Raw genomic sequence first — 15,042 nt, 5'->3', positions numbered from 1 at the left:
TATAAGAACTTAGTCAAGGCTGTAAAATATGCTGGGAAAATATTTAAGAATAATATTGAGAAAATTTAGAATAGAACCTTTCCAGGCCACTGAAGCTCAGTCTCACCTGTTAAATTTTAACTATGGCATCATTCTAGGAAACGCTGAAAATATTTGTAGACCAACAAATACAGTATTATTAAAACACTGATTTCAAGACAATACACACATACTTTTCTTTATAGTGAAAGATGCAAAAATTCTGGCCATAATTTTATTTTCTCACCAGTATCCCCAGTTCCCTTGCTTTAGTCTTTTCTCCCTATCTAGCTAGCAAAATATGAACTGGATCTTCGTTTCCATCTCAGATACCACAATTGTTAAAAACTGATAAAGAAAAATCTCAATTCAAAGAATAGTCATAAAAAATGATCTCCAACTTCTGAACACAGCAATTCTGATAGTTTTTATTCTACCTCCTTCTCCCACAAGCACAGATTTTAAATATTCTCCCTTTCCTCTGCACCTACATACTTCCTACAGGTGCCCTCTCATTCGAATTTTCAAATAAAACAGAGGCCACCAGTGAGATGAGGAGTGTTAATTGTTAGAACTGGTAATAAGGAGGTCTGTGGTGATCTCGAAAAGATCAGTCTCAGGGGAGTTCAGGGAATAAACCCAAACTAAGAAAAAGGAATAGGAATTGGGAGAGTGAAGGCAGCTAGTATAATTTTCATTTTCAGAAAAGTTAGCTGTGAAAGAAAAAAAAAAGACTGGGGTCTTAGGGTGAAAGGAAGGGTTAAGCTTTTGTTGATACGAAAGTATCTAAGAGCAGAAACAGGACCTAAGTGAAAGGAAGGGTTAATCTTTAGATCAGAAAAAGACAGAGGCTGTGTGAACAGAGGCAAGTTCACAATCGTGGTGTCAAAAAACCAATAGATCTTCTAGCCTCATTCATTCTTATGGCCTCATTTTCACCTGCAAGAGTTAACACGGCAGGATTTCCATCATTGCAATGGCCTGCTGACCAGACCGGACCTTGACCAGCATCTGGAAACATGAATTTCAGGAGATTTCTCACCAGTCTAAGAACTGTGCCTAAAAAATGTGGTTTATGCGGAGCATCTGTTTTTTTTTTTTGTGGGAGTCTTGGAACCCCTGGTATGTAGCAGGCAGGAGCTGCCTACGTAATTAACCCCAATTTTAAAAGAAAATGGGCACTGAGTCTCTGAGCTTCCCTGGTAGACCCCATTTCCCATGAGCAGTCACAATATGACACTGGAGAAATTAGGTGGGAGTCCTGTGCGACTCCACTGGGAAAAAAAGACTCTTGGAGGCTTATGTTTGGCATCCTCCAGATTTCACCCAATATGCCTCATCCCTACACAAGTTTTGCTTTGCGTCCTTTTCCTACTAGGAATCATAGCTGAAAGTACAACTAAATGCTTAGTCCTACACATCCTCCCAGCAAACTCAAATCTGGGGGTGGGCTTGGGGAATACCCCTTTAATATCTATGTCTTATCTAAATCACACTTTAGGATCCAGATCAATAAACCCCCCTACCCCATGGAAATATGGATCTGAAACTCCACATGACCAAATCTAAAGTCACAACTTTTCCCAACTTTCCTATTTTCTTTCTACTGTGTTACTTATCTCAATGAATAACAGTCACTGGAATGAGAAAGTCCTCACCCAACCCCTATTCAAACAGCCAAATCTTCTAAAACCTGCATTCTAAATACAATACTCCTGAGTCCATCCACTTATCCCAGTTCACTGTCATGGCTTTAATTCATGTTTCCATCATTTGCTTGGATTACTGCAAAACCTCCTGGGGGAGGAATGAAGTACTGAAGTAAAAACTATCTCCACTTGACAACCTCAACCCATTTTCCAAATTTTCCAAAGCCCTAACATGATGTAATTTCAGTCCGTAAAAACCTATCAGTTGCTCACTAAACCTCCAGAATAAAGGCTAATCTCCTAAATTTGACATAGGACCTTTTTAAGATCTACCATTAGTCTTATTTTTCTTATCCACCAGCCACACTCACACAGAGAAACACATCTACCTGTGTAAAAATCCATCACCAGGATCTCCTGCTATGGTATAGTGGATTATGAATTTAACCGCAGTGGCTCGGGTCACCACAAAAGTGTGGGTTCAATCCCCAGCCAGTTGAAGGATGCAGCAGCTGCAGCTCAGCTTCAATCCCTAGCCTAGGAACTTCCATATGCCACAGGTGCAGCCATAAAAAACCAAACAAACAAACAAAAAAAATCACCCAAAAACCAATTCAACATGTGACCATCAAATGACCAATTCATTAAAAGCAGATTTACTAAAAATCTCAATCAACATGCAACCAATTAAATTTCAAACACTTGGAGTTCCTGTCATGGCTCAGCAGAAATGAATCTGACTAGTATCCATGAAGACAGAGGTTCAATCCCGGGCCTCACTCAGTGGGTTAAGGATCCAGTGTTACCATGAGCTGTGGTATAGGTCTCAGACATGGCCCAGATCGTGCATTGCTGTGGTGTAGACTGGCAGCTACAGCTCTGATTCAACCCCTAGCCTGGGAACTTCCACATGCCACCAGTGCGCCCTAAAAAGATGACCAAAAAAAAAAACTAGGAGTTACTGTTGTGGCGGAAACGAATCCAACTAGGAAACATGAGGTTGCCAGTTTGATCCCTAGCCTTGCTCAGTGGATTAAGAATCTGGCGTTGCCGTGAGCTGTGGTATAGGTTGCAGATGCAGCTCAGATCCTGCACTGCTGTGGCTGTGGCATAGGCCCCCAAGCCTGGGAACCTCCATGTATGGCAGGTGCGGCCCTGAAAAGATTTTTTAAAAATGTGAAATACTTTAAAACTAGTATTTTACAACAAACTTATTTTTATGTGAAAAACGGAAAGGGCTGAGGATTCGCCATAATAGGTCTTTGGAATTATGATGCCCTATCCTGCCTCATAAATGAATGAAACAAACTGAGGTCATCTGCCACAGACACAAAACTTGTAAGAACTTTTCAAAAAATATCGTCCTGGAGCTCCCCATCGTGGCTCACTGGTTAACGAATCTGACTAGGAACCATGAGGTTGCGGGTTCATCCCTGGCCTTGCTCAGTGGGTTAAAGATCCGGCGTTGCCACGAGCTGTGGTGTAGGTCCCAGACGCCGCTCAGATCCTGTGTTGCTGTGGCTCTGGCGAAGGCCGGCGGCTACAGCTCCCATTCAACCCCTAGCCTGGGAACCTCCATATGCCACAGGAGCGGCCCTAGAAATGGCAAAAAGGCAAAAAGGCAAAAAAAAAAAAAAATCATCCACTTAATAATAGCTTTCAGGGAAGTTCCCATCATGGTGCAGTGGAAACAAATCCAACTAGGAACCATGAGGTTGCAGGTTTGATCCCTGGCCTCATGCAGTGGATTAAGGATCCAACGTTGCTGTGAGCTGTGGTGGAGGTCACAGATACAGCTCAAATCCTATGTTGCTGTGGCTGTGGTGTAGGCCAGCAGCTGTGGCTCCGATTGGACCCTGGCCTGGGAACCTCCATGTGCCGTGAGTGCAGCCCTAAAAAGCAAAAAAAAAAAAAAAAAAAAAACCACAAAAAACAAAAAAAATTAACTTTCAGGTACCTGATTTTCAAAAAATTTCTCTAATACTGACTCACATTTCTCTGAGCAATCTATGTCCAGTTATACGAAGTAAGTGCAGTTTTCAAGTGTTATTATGTGTTGTTTCCCAAGCCCTAAAGCCTTTAAACATGCTATTATTCCATGGCCCTGAAATATTTTCCTGCCACTATACCTTAACCATTGTCCCTTCTCTTTTCCAGGATAACATCTATCCACTACTAAAAAAAAAATTCCCCATATCCTCAGAAATGAGTGATGGTCGGTAGGTTAAAAAAAAAAAAAAAAAAACCCACCATATTTCTATATTACTCTGGTAACAGGTATCTAGAACAAGTTTTAAAGCCTTGTTAATCAATTCATGTCAACGGATCTCAATGAACACACTTCTGAAAGCAACCAATCAGTTAGCCCCTTGCTTCTAAAAGAGTGAGGCAACAATAGACATATTCCAGGTAACCTACAGTTGGCATGAACTCACTCTCCCCTCTGAAAGCCCATCGGTCACCAAGTTTCAAGTTTTCCCCAAAACCTTATAGTAACAACCTGCTTGGCCTAATTAAATAAGCTATAAATTCAGCCTTATGCCTTGTTTTAATCCTCAACAGGTCTCGAGCTTCCATAGCAATTACTGTGAGGGCTTTCACTTGGCATCATTCCACAGGTTCCTCAAAGGAGCGTGCTCACTGGGCCCTCAAGTCCCAAACTTTGATAGTCCTGCAGATTTGCCATCATGTGAGTCTGTCTCAACAATGATCTGAGCTCCAACTTGCTCCACTGAGCTCTCACTGCTAGATTTTACTATCCTCAGATTTGTCATCAAATAGGTCTTTGCATAAAGGAGCCTGTTTTGGAGGAACACTGTTTAGTCAACAGTTGTACTATTAACCTGCTTATTCTTTGGTGATTGTTTTGCTTCTATTCTTATTTGTATAGACTCTTAACTCCTGTTTTGTTTTAGCTTATATCTACTGAATATAAGCTTATATCTACTGAACATAAAAAGGAGTATTCATAGGAAACAGAGGAATAGTTCAAGAAGCCTCTACTCCAGTCAATCCAGTCCAAGCTAGCCCTGAGATGAGTAGCACCAGCAAAAACTCATGCAAAGGCAATTGGTCAAATTGCCCTGGGACTCCTACAAAAATTGCATGAGGGCACTCCTTGACTTGTCAATTCTTGAAATAGGGGAATCAACTATTACCATTTCACCAATCACACATCTAGCTTCTGCTTTATTATAACCTAAGACATAATTCATAAGTGCACACTTTTGCCCAAAGTATAGTGTTCTGTTTCATGTTTGTCATGAGTTTAAGACTATACTGCAAACTTCTCTTGATAGAACTACTTCCTAGGTGAACTTATAAAATCCTATTCTTACACATACCTTGGTAAATAGCAACAAAGCAAAGATGACCTAGAACAACTGTCACTATGGGAAACTTTTGACATGACAAACATACTTAAGAGAGGCTCTAAAGCATTAGAAGATCAAAAACAGCTTCTCTGAGAAAAAGTACTATCTCCAAGACATTTCTTTCAGACACTTCTTAGTCCACTTCCACTCAAACTTTCAAAAACTCATTCTTCCTGCGAGTTCCTGCTGTGGCTCAGTGGGTTACGAACCCAACTAATATCCATGCGGATGTAGGTTCAATCCCTGACCACACTCAATGGGTTAAGGATCCGGCATTCCCATGAGCTGTGGCGTAGACTGCAGACAAGGTCTGGATCCCACACTGTTGTGGCTGTGGTATAGACAGGCAGCTGCAGCTCTGAATCAATCCCTAGCCTTTTATATGCCACAGGTGCAGCCCTAAAAAGAAAAAAAATAAAATAAAAAAGAAACTCATTCTCCACCCACTTCTATTTTCACCACCCACTTAAACCCACTTTTGTTCCTTCTACTCCTTCCCCTCACTTCTTACATGTGCTACTTTTTGAGAAGTGGCAATAATCAGAGGAAAAGGTACATCTCAGAAGAGGAACAATTACATGATATACTATCCCCTTTATATTGTAGGAGGGGAAAATAGATCTGCAGTAGATAAATTTAAATACTAGAGTCAAGTTAAGGGTATAAAGAATGATTTTCCTAAATCTTAGGAAAGATGAATTTGCTGTAAAACTCAGGATTTTATTTAACACTTATTCTTCATCAGTAGGATATATATATACCAGCCAGTCCACTTAACTGTTAACCCTTAAGATTGAGGAGTGGGAATGTAAAAACACAGTAGGGTAGGAAAAAAACCAAGGGAGAATTTAAATAACCAAGCTGTCAATATTTTTTAAATGACCTTAAGAGGGCAAGAGGAGTTCCTGCTGTGGCACAACGGGATTGGTGGCATCTCTTCAGTGCCAGGATGCAGGTTCAATCCCCAGCCCGGCATAGAGGCTAAAGCTCCAGTGTTGCCACAAGTGCAGTGTAAGTTGAGACTGCAGCTTGGATCTGATCCCTGGCCAAGGAAACTCCATATGCTATGAGGTAGCCAAAAAGGGGGGGGGGGGGAAGATGGCAAGAAAAATAGAAATGTACTACATAAAGTCATTGCCAAAACTATTCTCTTAAGGGTAGACTGGATAAAGATTTGAATTGTTAAAAATAAAAGATTAAATACTTAGAATGATAGCCAAAATTCTTTTCAACTAGTTCATGATTCTGCAATGCTATAAAAACAAACTCTCAACTCCTTCAGATATTTCTTTAAAAAAAGTGACAGCCCATACATGAAATATTCAATGCTACCTACTGAAAATATGTGTCACAGACAAGAATCACAGAGCAGCTGCTAATGCATCAACTTTAAATTTAAAGAATTAAAAATTCAATCTTTTAGTTTCCCTAATCACATTAAGTTTTTAGTAGAAACTTACAGCTAATGGGAGTTCCCATAGTGGCGCAGCAGAAACAAATCTGTATAGTATCAATGAGGACGCAAGTTGGATCGCTGGCCTCACTTAGGGGGTTAAGGATCCAGGGTTGCCATGAGCTGTGGTGTAGGTCACAGACGCGGCTCGGATGCCACGTTGCTATGGCTATGGTATAGGCCAGTGGCTTCAGCTCCGAGGTGACCCCTAGCCTGGGAACCTCCCTATGCTGCAGGTGCAGCCCTATTAAAAACAAACAAACAAACAAACAAAAATGCAAAAAGAGACTTACAGCTATTGTGCAACAGAGCTTTTCCTATTATAGAAAATGTTATCCAACAGCACTAATGAGAAGCTACAGGAAACGCCTTAGCAGGTACTCTAACAAACTGCTATAACTGAAGTCCTTACGTAAAGACCTCTTATAAGACAAAGGACAAATCTATGCAGTGTTCCAAAGTTGCCACTGCAGATGTACAAAATCTGATCTTCAATTCTGAGCAAAATGGGAACAAATAAATACGGCAACAAATAAATATGGCACCCATTTTCCAAAATGTTTCTTTTCAAAAGTTGGATCAACTTCAATAGTAAATTTCATCATACACTTAGGAAGCTTTAAGAGAAAAGGAGGTTTAGATGAAATTTCATGCAAGTATGACTCAGGTACACGAAATAAAATATTTGAACAAGCTTTAGAGATTACTGAAGTCGATAATAAAGTAACCATTTGTAGGCTAAGGATTGATTGTAATTAACTTTCCAAAGAAGACACAGATTTTAAGAGTTAATCTCTAAGAAACATTTGAAATACTTCTACTATGGCCTCTGTAATACCAACAGAGAAATATTTGTATGTCAAACCGTGTGAGGAAAAAAATTCTGTTCTCAAGTTTTCTCCCCCTTGCTCTATTCTAACAAGATCACTCTTTGCTCATATGGTAGCAACAAATTTCCATTTAAAATGAGAATGAGAGAGAGATGTGGAAATAATTTAGTTTCTTGAAAGATTTTTAAATACATATTACCTCTACAAATAAATCTCTACCCTAATATTCAATCTCTCTCCTTTCTTAAGCTCAATTCTCTTGATTCTCAAACACAAAAAAAGTACTATTCTTTTTTCAATTTATATCCTACCACACTCTTCCTAAAATTCACAATTCTAGGAATCTTTTCTTTACCTCTCTCAACATTCTACCCAACCATATAAATTATGTTTATTACTTCAGTTATATTAGCATAACTTTAAATAATTTAATTTCACATTTCTCATGTTTTTCAATTATCTGTTAGACTTGCTAATTTCAATTCCTTTCAGTGCCCTTGCAGTTTCTACTGAGAGCAATAAAAGGAAACTGTAATATGTTTTACAGTGTTACTTTATATTTAGTGTAATTTTTGCAAATACAAAAGCATTACCATTCTGAGTGTTCCTTTGCTTGTTTGTTTTGTCTTTTTGCCTTTTCTAGGGCAGCTCCTGCGGCATATGGAGGTTCCCAGGCTAGGGGTCTAATCAGAGCTGTGGCCACCAGCCTACGCCAGAGCCACAGCAATGCCAGATCCGAGCCGCGTCTGTGATCTACACCACAGCTCACGGCAACGCCAGATCCTTAACCCACGGAGCAAGGCCAGGGATCAAACCTGCAACCTCATGGTTCCTAGTCGGATTTGTTAACCACTGAGCCACGATGGGAACTCCATCCATTCTGAGTTTTTTCCATGCAACTTTCAGTCAAAAGCATGGGTAAATTTTATTGAAAGAACTCCCCCTGCAAATACCTGATCTAAATTAAACTATGGTAATACTTAAAAATATTACTTATCCCAAACTAGCTTGTTAGCAGCCCAATTTACTATAAAGTATCGACCATGGAGTTCTATATATCCTAATTGTCATCCTGACCGTGTTTTGAGTCTCTACTTTTACTCTTTTTTATGTTTCACAGAATGGTAGTTTAAAAGTCACATAAAAGGAGGATTGCTTCATTATCCAATATTAATTATCACTCGACTTTGCACATTCAAATTATTACATTACATATCTTTTTGTGATATTATTTCTCAACATACGAACCGAAATACAGACTTACCAGAGATTTATATTTCTTTTCAAGAAGTCTTAGTACTGTAGTTCTGCTATAATATGCATGCTAAAATTAGAAGGGAAAATGATTAATATTCAAAGCTATACCATTCAAAATCTATTTTTCCTGCATCATTTCTTTCCAACAATATAAATTACAAAATAAACTATTTTAATCAGTTCAAAGCAGGTTTTGCTATGTATAATGGATTATGAGCGTTGCAATTCCAAGAATGCAAACTACATAAAAAACTGGAACATCTACTGATAGATCAGCAGAAAACATTCTATCCCTCAGCTATGTCCAGTTATTACGGTAAGTTATTTTAAAGCCAAAAACACATGTCTGACTGCTAGCCTAAAGAAAGATTAAGAAAGTGGGGATGAGATACAGCTGAGGGAATCACAGCAATGAAGAGGATACTGTACTGTGTATACATGCAAAAATCTGCCAAGGTTGAAACGTTCTAAAGAGATAGTATCTTAGTCATTGTCTGCCAATATTTTAAAAATAATTCATTAAGATATGCTTTTAATGCACTATACAAAGGAGAAATTTTATGTAAATATTGTTTATGTTCAATATCATTAGCCTTCAATGTGGTTTCTTCATTTTACTTTAAAAAACTTAAATAATATTCTGTAAAAATTATCAGAATTCTGGGGAACTGAATTTAATTAAATGGGATATGAGTTAATTGATGGTTAATCAAAACCCTATGTGGTTTTAACCCTTGTAGCTTAAAATGCTTTTTTAAAAAACCATTAATCCTTTGTTCAGGTTTAGTAAGAGAAACCTGACCTACAATTAAAATACTGACCATGTTCAGAAAAGAAAGCCTCATAATACATCTCTTAGACCACAGCCAACATACCACAATACTTAGATCAAATTCAGCTGCCACCTGAATTGGTGTTCAATGTTCTATTGTAACATAGGCACATCCCGTTCACTTATGTATTATCTATGGATGCCTCTGGGCTACAACAGAGAATTGAATAGCTGCAACAGAGATAGGACAGTCCACAAAGACAGAAATATCTACTGCCTGGTCTGCTAAAGTTTGCCAGGTTCTGCCTTAGATGAGTGGAAAAGAATGTAATAAATATTTATTAATACTAGAACACACTTGGGGAGCCAATTTAATAACTTTCTGTTAGTTACTTTTCCTGTGAAGTGCCTCATTCTCTTAAGAATCAAGTGCTGATCAGAAAAATATTAAGTGGAGAAAATATAAACACTTAGAATATGACTTGTTAAAATTTATTGGTTTGTTTTTTAAGCATATTAGCTATATAAAACAATCTTAATAGTTGTCTTACAGAATTAAAGAAATTGACTTTGTGCTTTTATATATTTTACATATTTTCTACAATAGTGGTATAATTTAATAATCAAAAAAAAGGTCAAGCATCAATTGTGAGGAAAAAAGGTTCATGTTAAATTCAGTTTAGTGGGCATTTATCAAACAGATACTACACAGGTCAGGTAACTGCTAAGCCCTAAGCCCTAGATAGAACTATGCTTTGGTTAATTGGGCGTTATTACACAGTTTAAATAAAAGGCAAAAAAAAAAAAAAAAGCCTTCTGCAACAAAGAAAGGCTGCAAGGGACAAAGACATAAGAACACAATCTAACACAGCTACCACTACTGTCAGACAGAGACCACTCTTACACAACAGCAGATGAAGGAGGTAACAGTATAAGGATCTTTTAATATCAGTTTCAGTTCTAAGACAGTGGTGAGCTCCACACGAAGTCACCAGCATTCAGGTATTAAATACGTTTTCCAAATTGCAGATTCAATAGGTGGCAAATGAAGAGATGTTGCAAACATCTAAGCTAGAGAAAAGGGAGCACTGAGCCCTTATGTTCTACACATCTGCTTAAAACATGTAAACTAAGACATGATTTTGGATAGGTCATTCAACTTAACAGATTCAAGTAATTACCATTTAAAGTCCTATTCTGGCTCTGTCACTTAACTAGGTAAACAATTTTGAGCAAGTTATCTTTCTACACCTGTTACTGCATCTATAAAAATGAGGTATAATACCACCACCTATCTCACAGATTGTTATAAGAATGAAGTAAGTTAACACATGTAGAAGGATTAGAACGCTTAGGAGAGGTAAACACTCCAATAGTAGCTATTCTTTGAAACAATGTAACAATGCAATGAAAGGTATAAAAACATTCCATATTTCCTCACCATCCACTTTTTGAACCACACAGCCTTGGCATCAACCAACGCAAGAAAATATATTGGATCTAAAATCTTCTGCGAGACAAGATGGCTTTGATCATGTTTAAGTGACAGTAAAGACAAAGTACTCTCCACAATTTCTTCCATATACCTTAAAGTTTGGGAAAGAAGTGATTTTTAGAAAAAGCAAATGATATAATACTAGTGATGTTTTACATTTATGGAATGATAAAGTGACAAAGTAATCTTTGGAAACAAATTTAATATTTCAGTAAATGTGGAGTTCCTGTCTTGGCTCAGTGGTTAACGAATCCAACTAGGAACCATGAGGTTGCAGGTCCAATCCCTGGCCTCACTCAGTGGGTTAAGGATCCAGCGTTGCTGTGTGCTGTGGTGTAGGTCACAGACATGGCTCGGATCCCACATTGCTGTCGCTGCAGCGTAGGCAGGCGGCTACAGCTCCGATTGGACCTCTAGCTTGGGAACCTCCCTATGCCGCGGGTGCGGCCCTAGAAAAGGCAAAAAGGCAAAAGGCAAAAAAAAAAAAAAAAAAAAGGCATTTCAATAAATGGCAGAGGTGAGATTCATCTCCAATTTTTTTCTCTTCTAAAAACTTATGTATTTTCTACTTTAACACTAGCTGTCCAAATTTAACTCTCCTTTTTAGACACAGTTACTATTAAACCTTATTTAAAAATCTTAAAACTAAAAAAAGAAAAGTTTAAAGACAATTTAAGGAACTTGACCAAGTTAGCAAAAACCAGTAATGAAAGAACCTAAGGGAACCTGTTGTGATAATTTTAATGGTGTTAAATGCTACTTGCATAGAGTCAATCACATAGCTGGCACAAAGCTAAAATATAAACTAGTAATCCTTCCCCAATCACATAGATCAGTTAAGACTGTCTCTACTCTCTTGGAAGTGAGTGTAGACAGCAACACTCCTAATTCTGCATTGGCATAAATTAGGGGGCTTACTTTTCTGGGTGTCGAATCCAAAAAGATGGAGCCTCTTTCTGATATTCATTCAGAAGACGAACCTATAAAACAGTGTACATTCTCACAAAGTTAGAATTCCTAAATATAGAATTACTTAGGTAGAAATAAAAGTACATTATAGAAAAAGATAATACCTTTTTAAGTAAGCGGTTCACATTAGAATTAGTTATATCTACGCCAGTTGAAAGAGTAGGAATATGACTTTCTCTAGAAAGAAAGTATAACTCCAAATATTTAGCTAAAAAGAAAAAGTAAAAACTATTATACCATTCATTTACAGTGCCTTCCTATCCATTTTTAAGTACAACTTTTTAAATGTTTATAAAATCATTTAATACATACCTAAGCTTGTATAAATTTCCTTGGTCATATGTAATGGTGAAAGTGTAAATGTCTGCGCATAGAATTTTAAAATCCGGTCCTATGGAGATAAACAAGATTTGTATCCAAGATTTCTTCATCTTCTACTTTTGCTAAGAACCTTTTTTCGCACAGTGAAGAACTCAGAAAATAAAAGTGAAATAGGCCGTGCAAAAACTCAAGTAGAAATGTAACTATAAAAACAGCACCTTCTTGTGGCAGAAAGTAAACTGACAAAATATACTGCTGTATTTGAAATAAACGAATACAGCAGTATCTTGTTCTGAAATCTGGTAACAGTAGATACAGACACTGGGGGCATGGGGAGAGGTTTAATAAAAGGAAGGAAACAACACAATTTGTTACAAATTTGTCACAATGTAATTGTGTCAAACAAGGAAATAGTAAATGTAAAAAAAAAAAGCCACTCCTTTCCAAATCCAACATTTTTTTGTAATTTTATTTGCTTACATGAATAGTTTAATTAGACTAATAGGGCTTCAATAATTCTGCCTATTCCAAAGAAAACATTATATTTTAAATTTTACATTATTAAAACAATGTAGAAACTATCACAGCAAAAATGAATTAAATAAGAGATGCAGTCAGTACCTGACGCTTGTGGGTACTAAGAAATGACTTCTTGGGAGTTCCCGTCGTGGCTCAGTGGTTAACGAATCCGACCAGGAACCATGAGGTTGCCGGTTTGATCCCTCGCCTTGCTCAGTGGGTTTAGGATCCGGCGTTGCCATGAGCTGTGGCGTGGGCCACAGATGTGGCTCCGGGCATAGGCTGGCAGCTACAGCTCTAATTAGACCCCTAGCCTGGGAACCTCCATATGCCATAGGGAGCAGCCCCAGAAAAGGCAACCCCCCCCCCCAAAAAAAATGACTGACTTTAGGATCACACTTGTGACATATGGAGGTTCCCAGGCTAGGGGTGGAATCAGAGCTACAGCCACTAGCCTACCTCACAGTTACAGGCCTATGCCACAGCCACCGCAACTCCAAGCCGTGTCTGTGACCTACACCACAGCTCAGGGCAACGCTGGATCCTTAACCCACTGAGTAAGGCCAGGGATGGAACCTGTATCCTCATGGATCCTAGTTTGGTTCGGTAACCACTGAGCCACAAAAGGAACTCCAGTGACCTCTTATTTTAATCATATGAACTTTGATGAGATTAATCCTAATAATGAAATTCAACTTCTCGTTAAATAAAAACATAAAATTCCCTTAAGTGGTCTACTCCGGGGAAAAAAAAAAAAATGAATCACCTTGGCTATATCAAATATGAGATTAATATACTTACAAAAATGGTTATTCAAGTGACCAAGATACCTTCTAATAGTTTCCTACTGAACACAGGACATTAAATATTTTGGGAAGTGTGTTTTTATAGTTACAGCAATTGTTAAGTATTTGTCATACTTTGCAAACACTAAGGCTTCACTCATTTACACATTAAGAGTCCCAAGAAAAAGAAACTCAAGAAGAATCTCAATAAAACAAATTCTAAATGAAGAAAACACCATGCCTCATTTTCTACTCAAATGACTGGTTCTATTATCATTTCCCCTTTATGACACTTGTTCCAATTTTATAGCCTTAGGTATTGACAATGACTCTTGCTCCGTAATTATCTACAATAGCCAAATAAAGGCATTTACATTGACCCAGAACTATCTTTACTATGTTTACAAAGCTTTTGATTTTTAAAGGAAACCTATTAGACCACAATTCTGTAAGAGCGAAATTTACAATTTTATTTCCTGTTAGAATGCCTTTAAATTGTTAAGAAGTAACCCTGAAATACCTTTCCCCTTTGAAGTTATTGAATCTTTGAGAGTTTTCACAGAAGTTTGCATCACCCTCTGGTGTTAGTATCGTTGCACTGCATCCAGGTATTGAGTAATTAGACACCTTTTTCCCCTTATAAAAACAACAAACCATTTGTTTCTAAACCACCTGTTTACCAGTATAATAATATATTCATTGATGGAAGAATAATTTTAAAAAGGTATTGAGGTTTTTTCATTGACTTTACTGTCTGTCTCCTCTTCCAGAATATGAGTTCTATGAAGGCAGACTTCTGTCTTGCTCACTGTGTTCCCAGCATCTGAACTAGAATGATGTACACTGCGGGTATTCAATACACATTTGTTGAACAGTTGGAAAATTTATCTCTTGTACTAGTGCCTTAAATTCTGTATTAAAAAATATCAATTTTAAAGCCAATTTATTTTTACTCCAACACTGTCATTTATGAAGAAAAAGATACTAAATAAACCAAATCTGTATAGTTAAATGTAATGCTAGGATACAGTCAGGATTTTTCTTAATCCTATATAACTGCTGCACTTTTTAAATATTATCTCACTTTTCATTATATAAGAAATCTCTTCTGAAATTATATGTGAATCATTCTTTATATAAAATATTTTTACTGACTTAATTTTACATTTTTGAATTTTCCATATTCACTTTATAATCCATCTCCATCTTCTAAACTTTAAGCTTTACACTTTTCTAACTTCTCTCTTTAAGTAGCTAAGCAATCTAACACATAAATACATAAGGAAGATACTTGTTAACCCTTTAAATTCTAATCATTTTAGGTATATATATTCATGAATTCTTTGAAAAATACACTTTTTAAATATTTTTCTTAATGCAAAAACAGTAGCAGATACATGTATATCCCTTTATAAGATAAAACAAAATACATAAGGTAACAGTCTACTTCCATTTTGTGTGATACTGACCAAACTTTGAACCTAATTATGAAAAACAGTATATTAATTCCTTTAAAGAAAACCCGGACATTTCAAAAGTTGAAGCTGAAATTCCATGAATATTTGACCTACTATTAGAGAAAATTATATTCCATTTGCTT

The 15,042-nt window shown here is 37.3% G+C and overlaps 1 protein-coding gene across 13 annotated transcripts in view; it reads right to left on the bottom strand.

Moving 5' to 3' along the window:
- TBC1D32 (TBC1 domain family member 32) overlaps nucleotides 1-15,042 on the bottom strand; it is a 207,789-nt gene that overhangs the window by 152,639 nt on the left and 40,108 nt on the right. For all 13 annotated transcript variants that reach the window (XR_014839916.1, XR_014839921.1, XR_014839920.1 and 10 more), the window contains 5 exons: nucleotides 12,130-12,208; nucleotides 11,922-12,025; nucleotides 11,767-11,828; nucleotides 10,795-10,939; nucleotides 8,589-8,648 (listed from right to left, as the gene is read on the bottom strand). Coding sequence is in view for 7 of the 13 variants with exons in the window: in XM_001926894.6 (XP_001926929.2) it covers nucleotides 8,589-8,648; nucleotides 10,795-10,939; nucleotides 11,767-11,828; nucleotides 11,922-12,025; nucleotides 12,130-12,208 (450 nt within the window). In the remaining 6 variants the exon portion in view is untranslated. The remainder of the gene's footprint in view (nucleotides 1-8,588; nucleotides 8,649-10,794; nucleotides 10,940-11,766; nucleotides 11,829-11,921; nucleotides 12,026-12,129; nucleotides 12,209-15,042) is intronic.

Source organism: Sus scrofa, chromosome 1 (genome assembly GCF_054392235.1).
Source record: "Sus scrofa isolate SSC_HxYL_T2T_F1_AM1 chromosome 1, Sscrofa_HxYL_maternal_Yorkshire_Landrace_v2.0, whole genome shotgun sequence".
Classification (NCBI taxonomy): domain Eukaryota; kingdom Metazoa; phylum Chordata; class Mammalia; order Artiodactyla; family Suidae; genus Sus; species Sus scrofa.
This window is presented reverse-complemented; position numbering and strand designations above follow the sequence as displayed.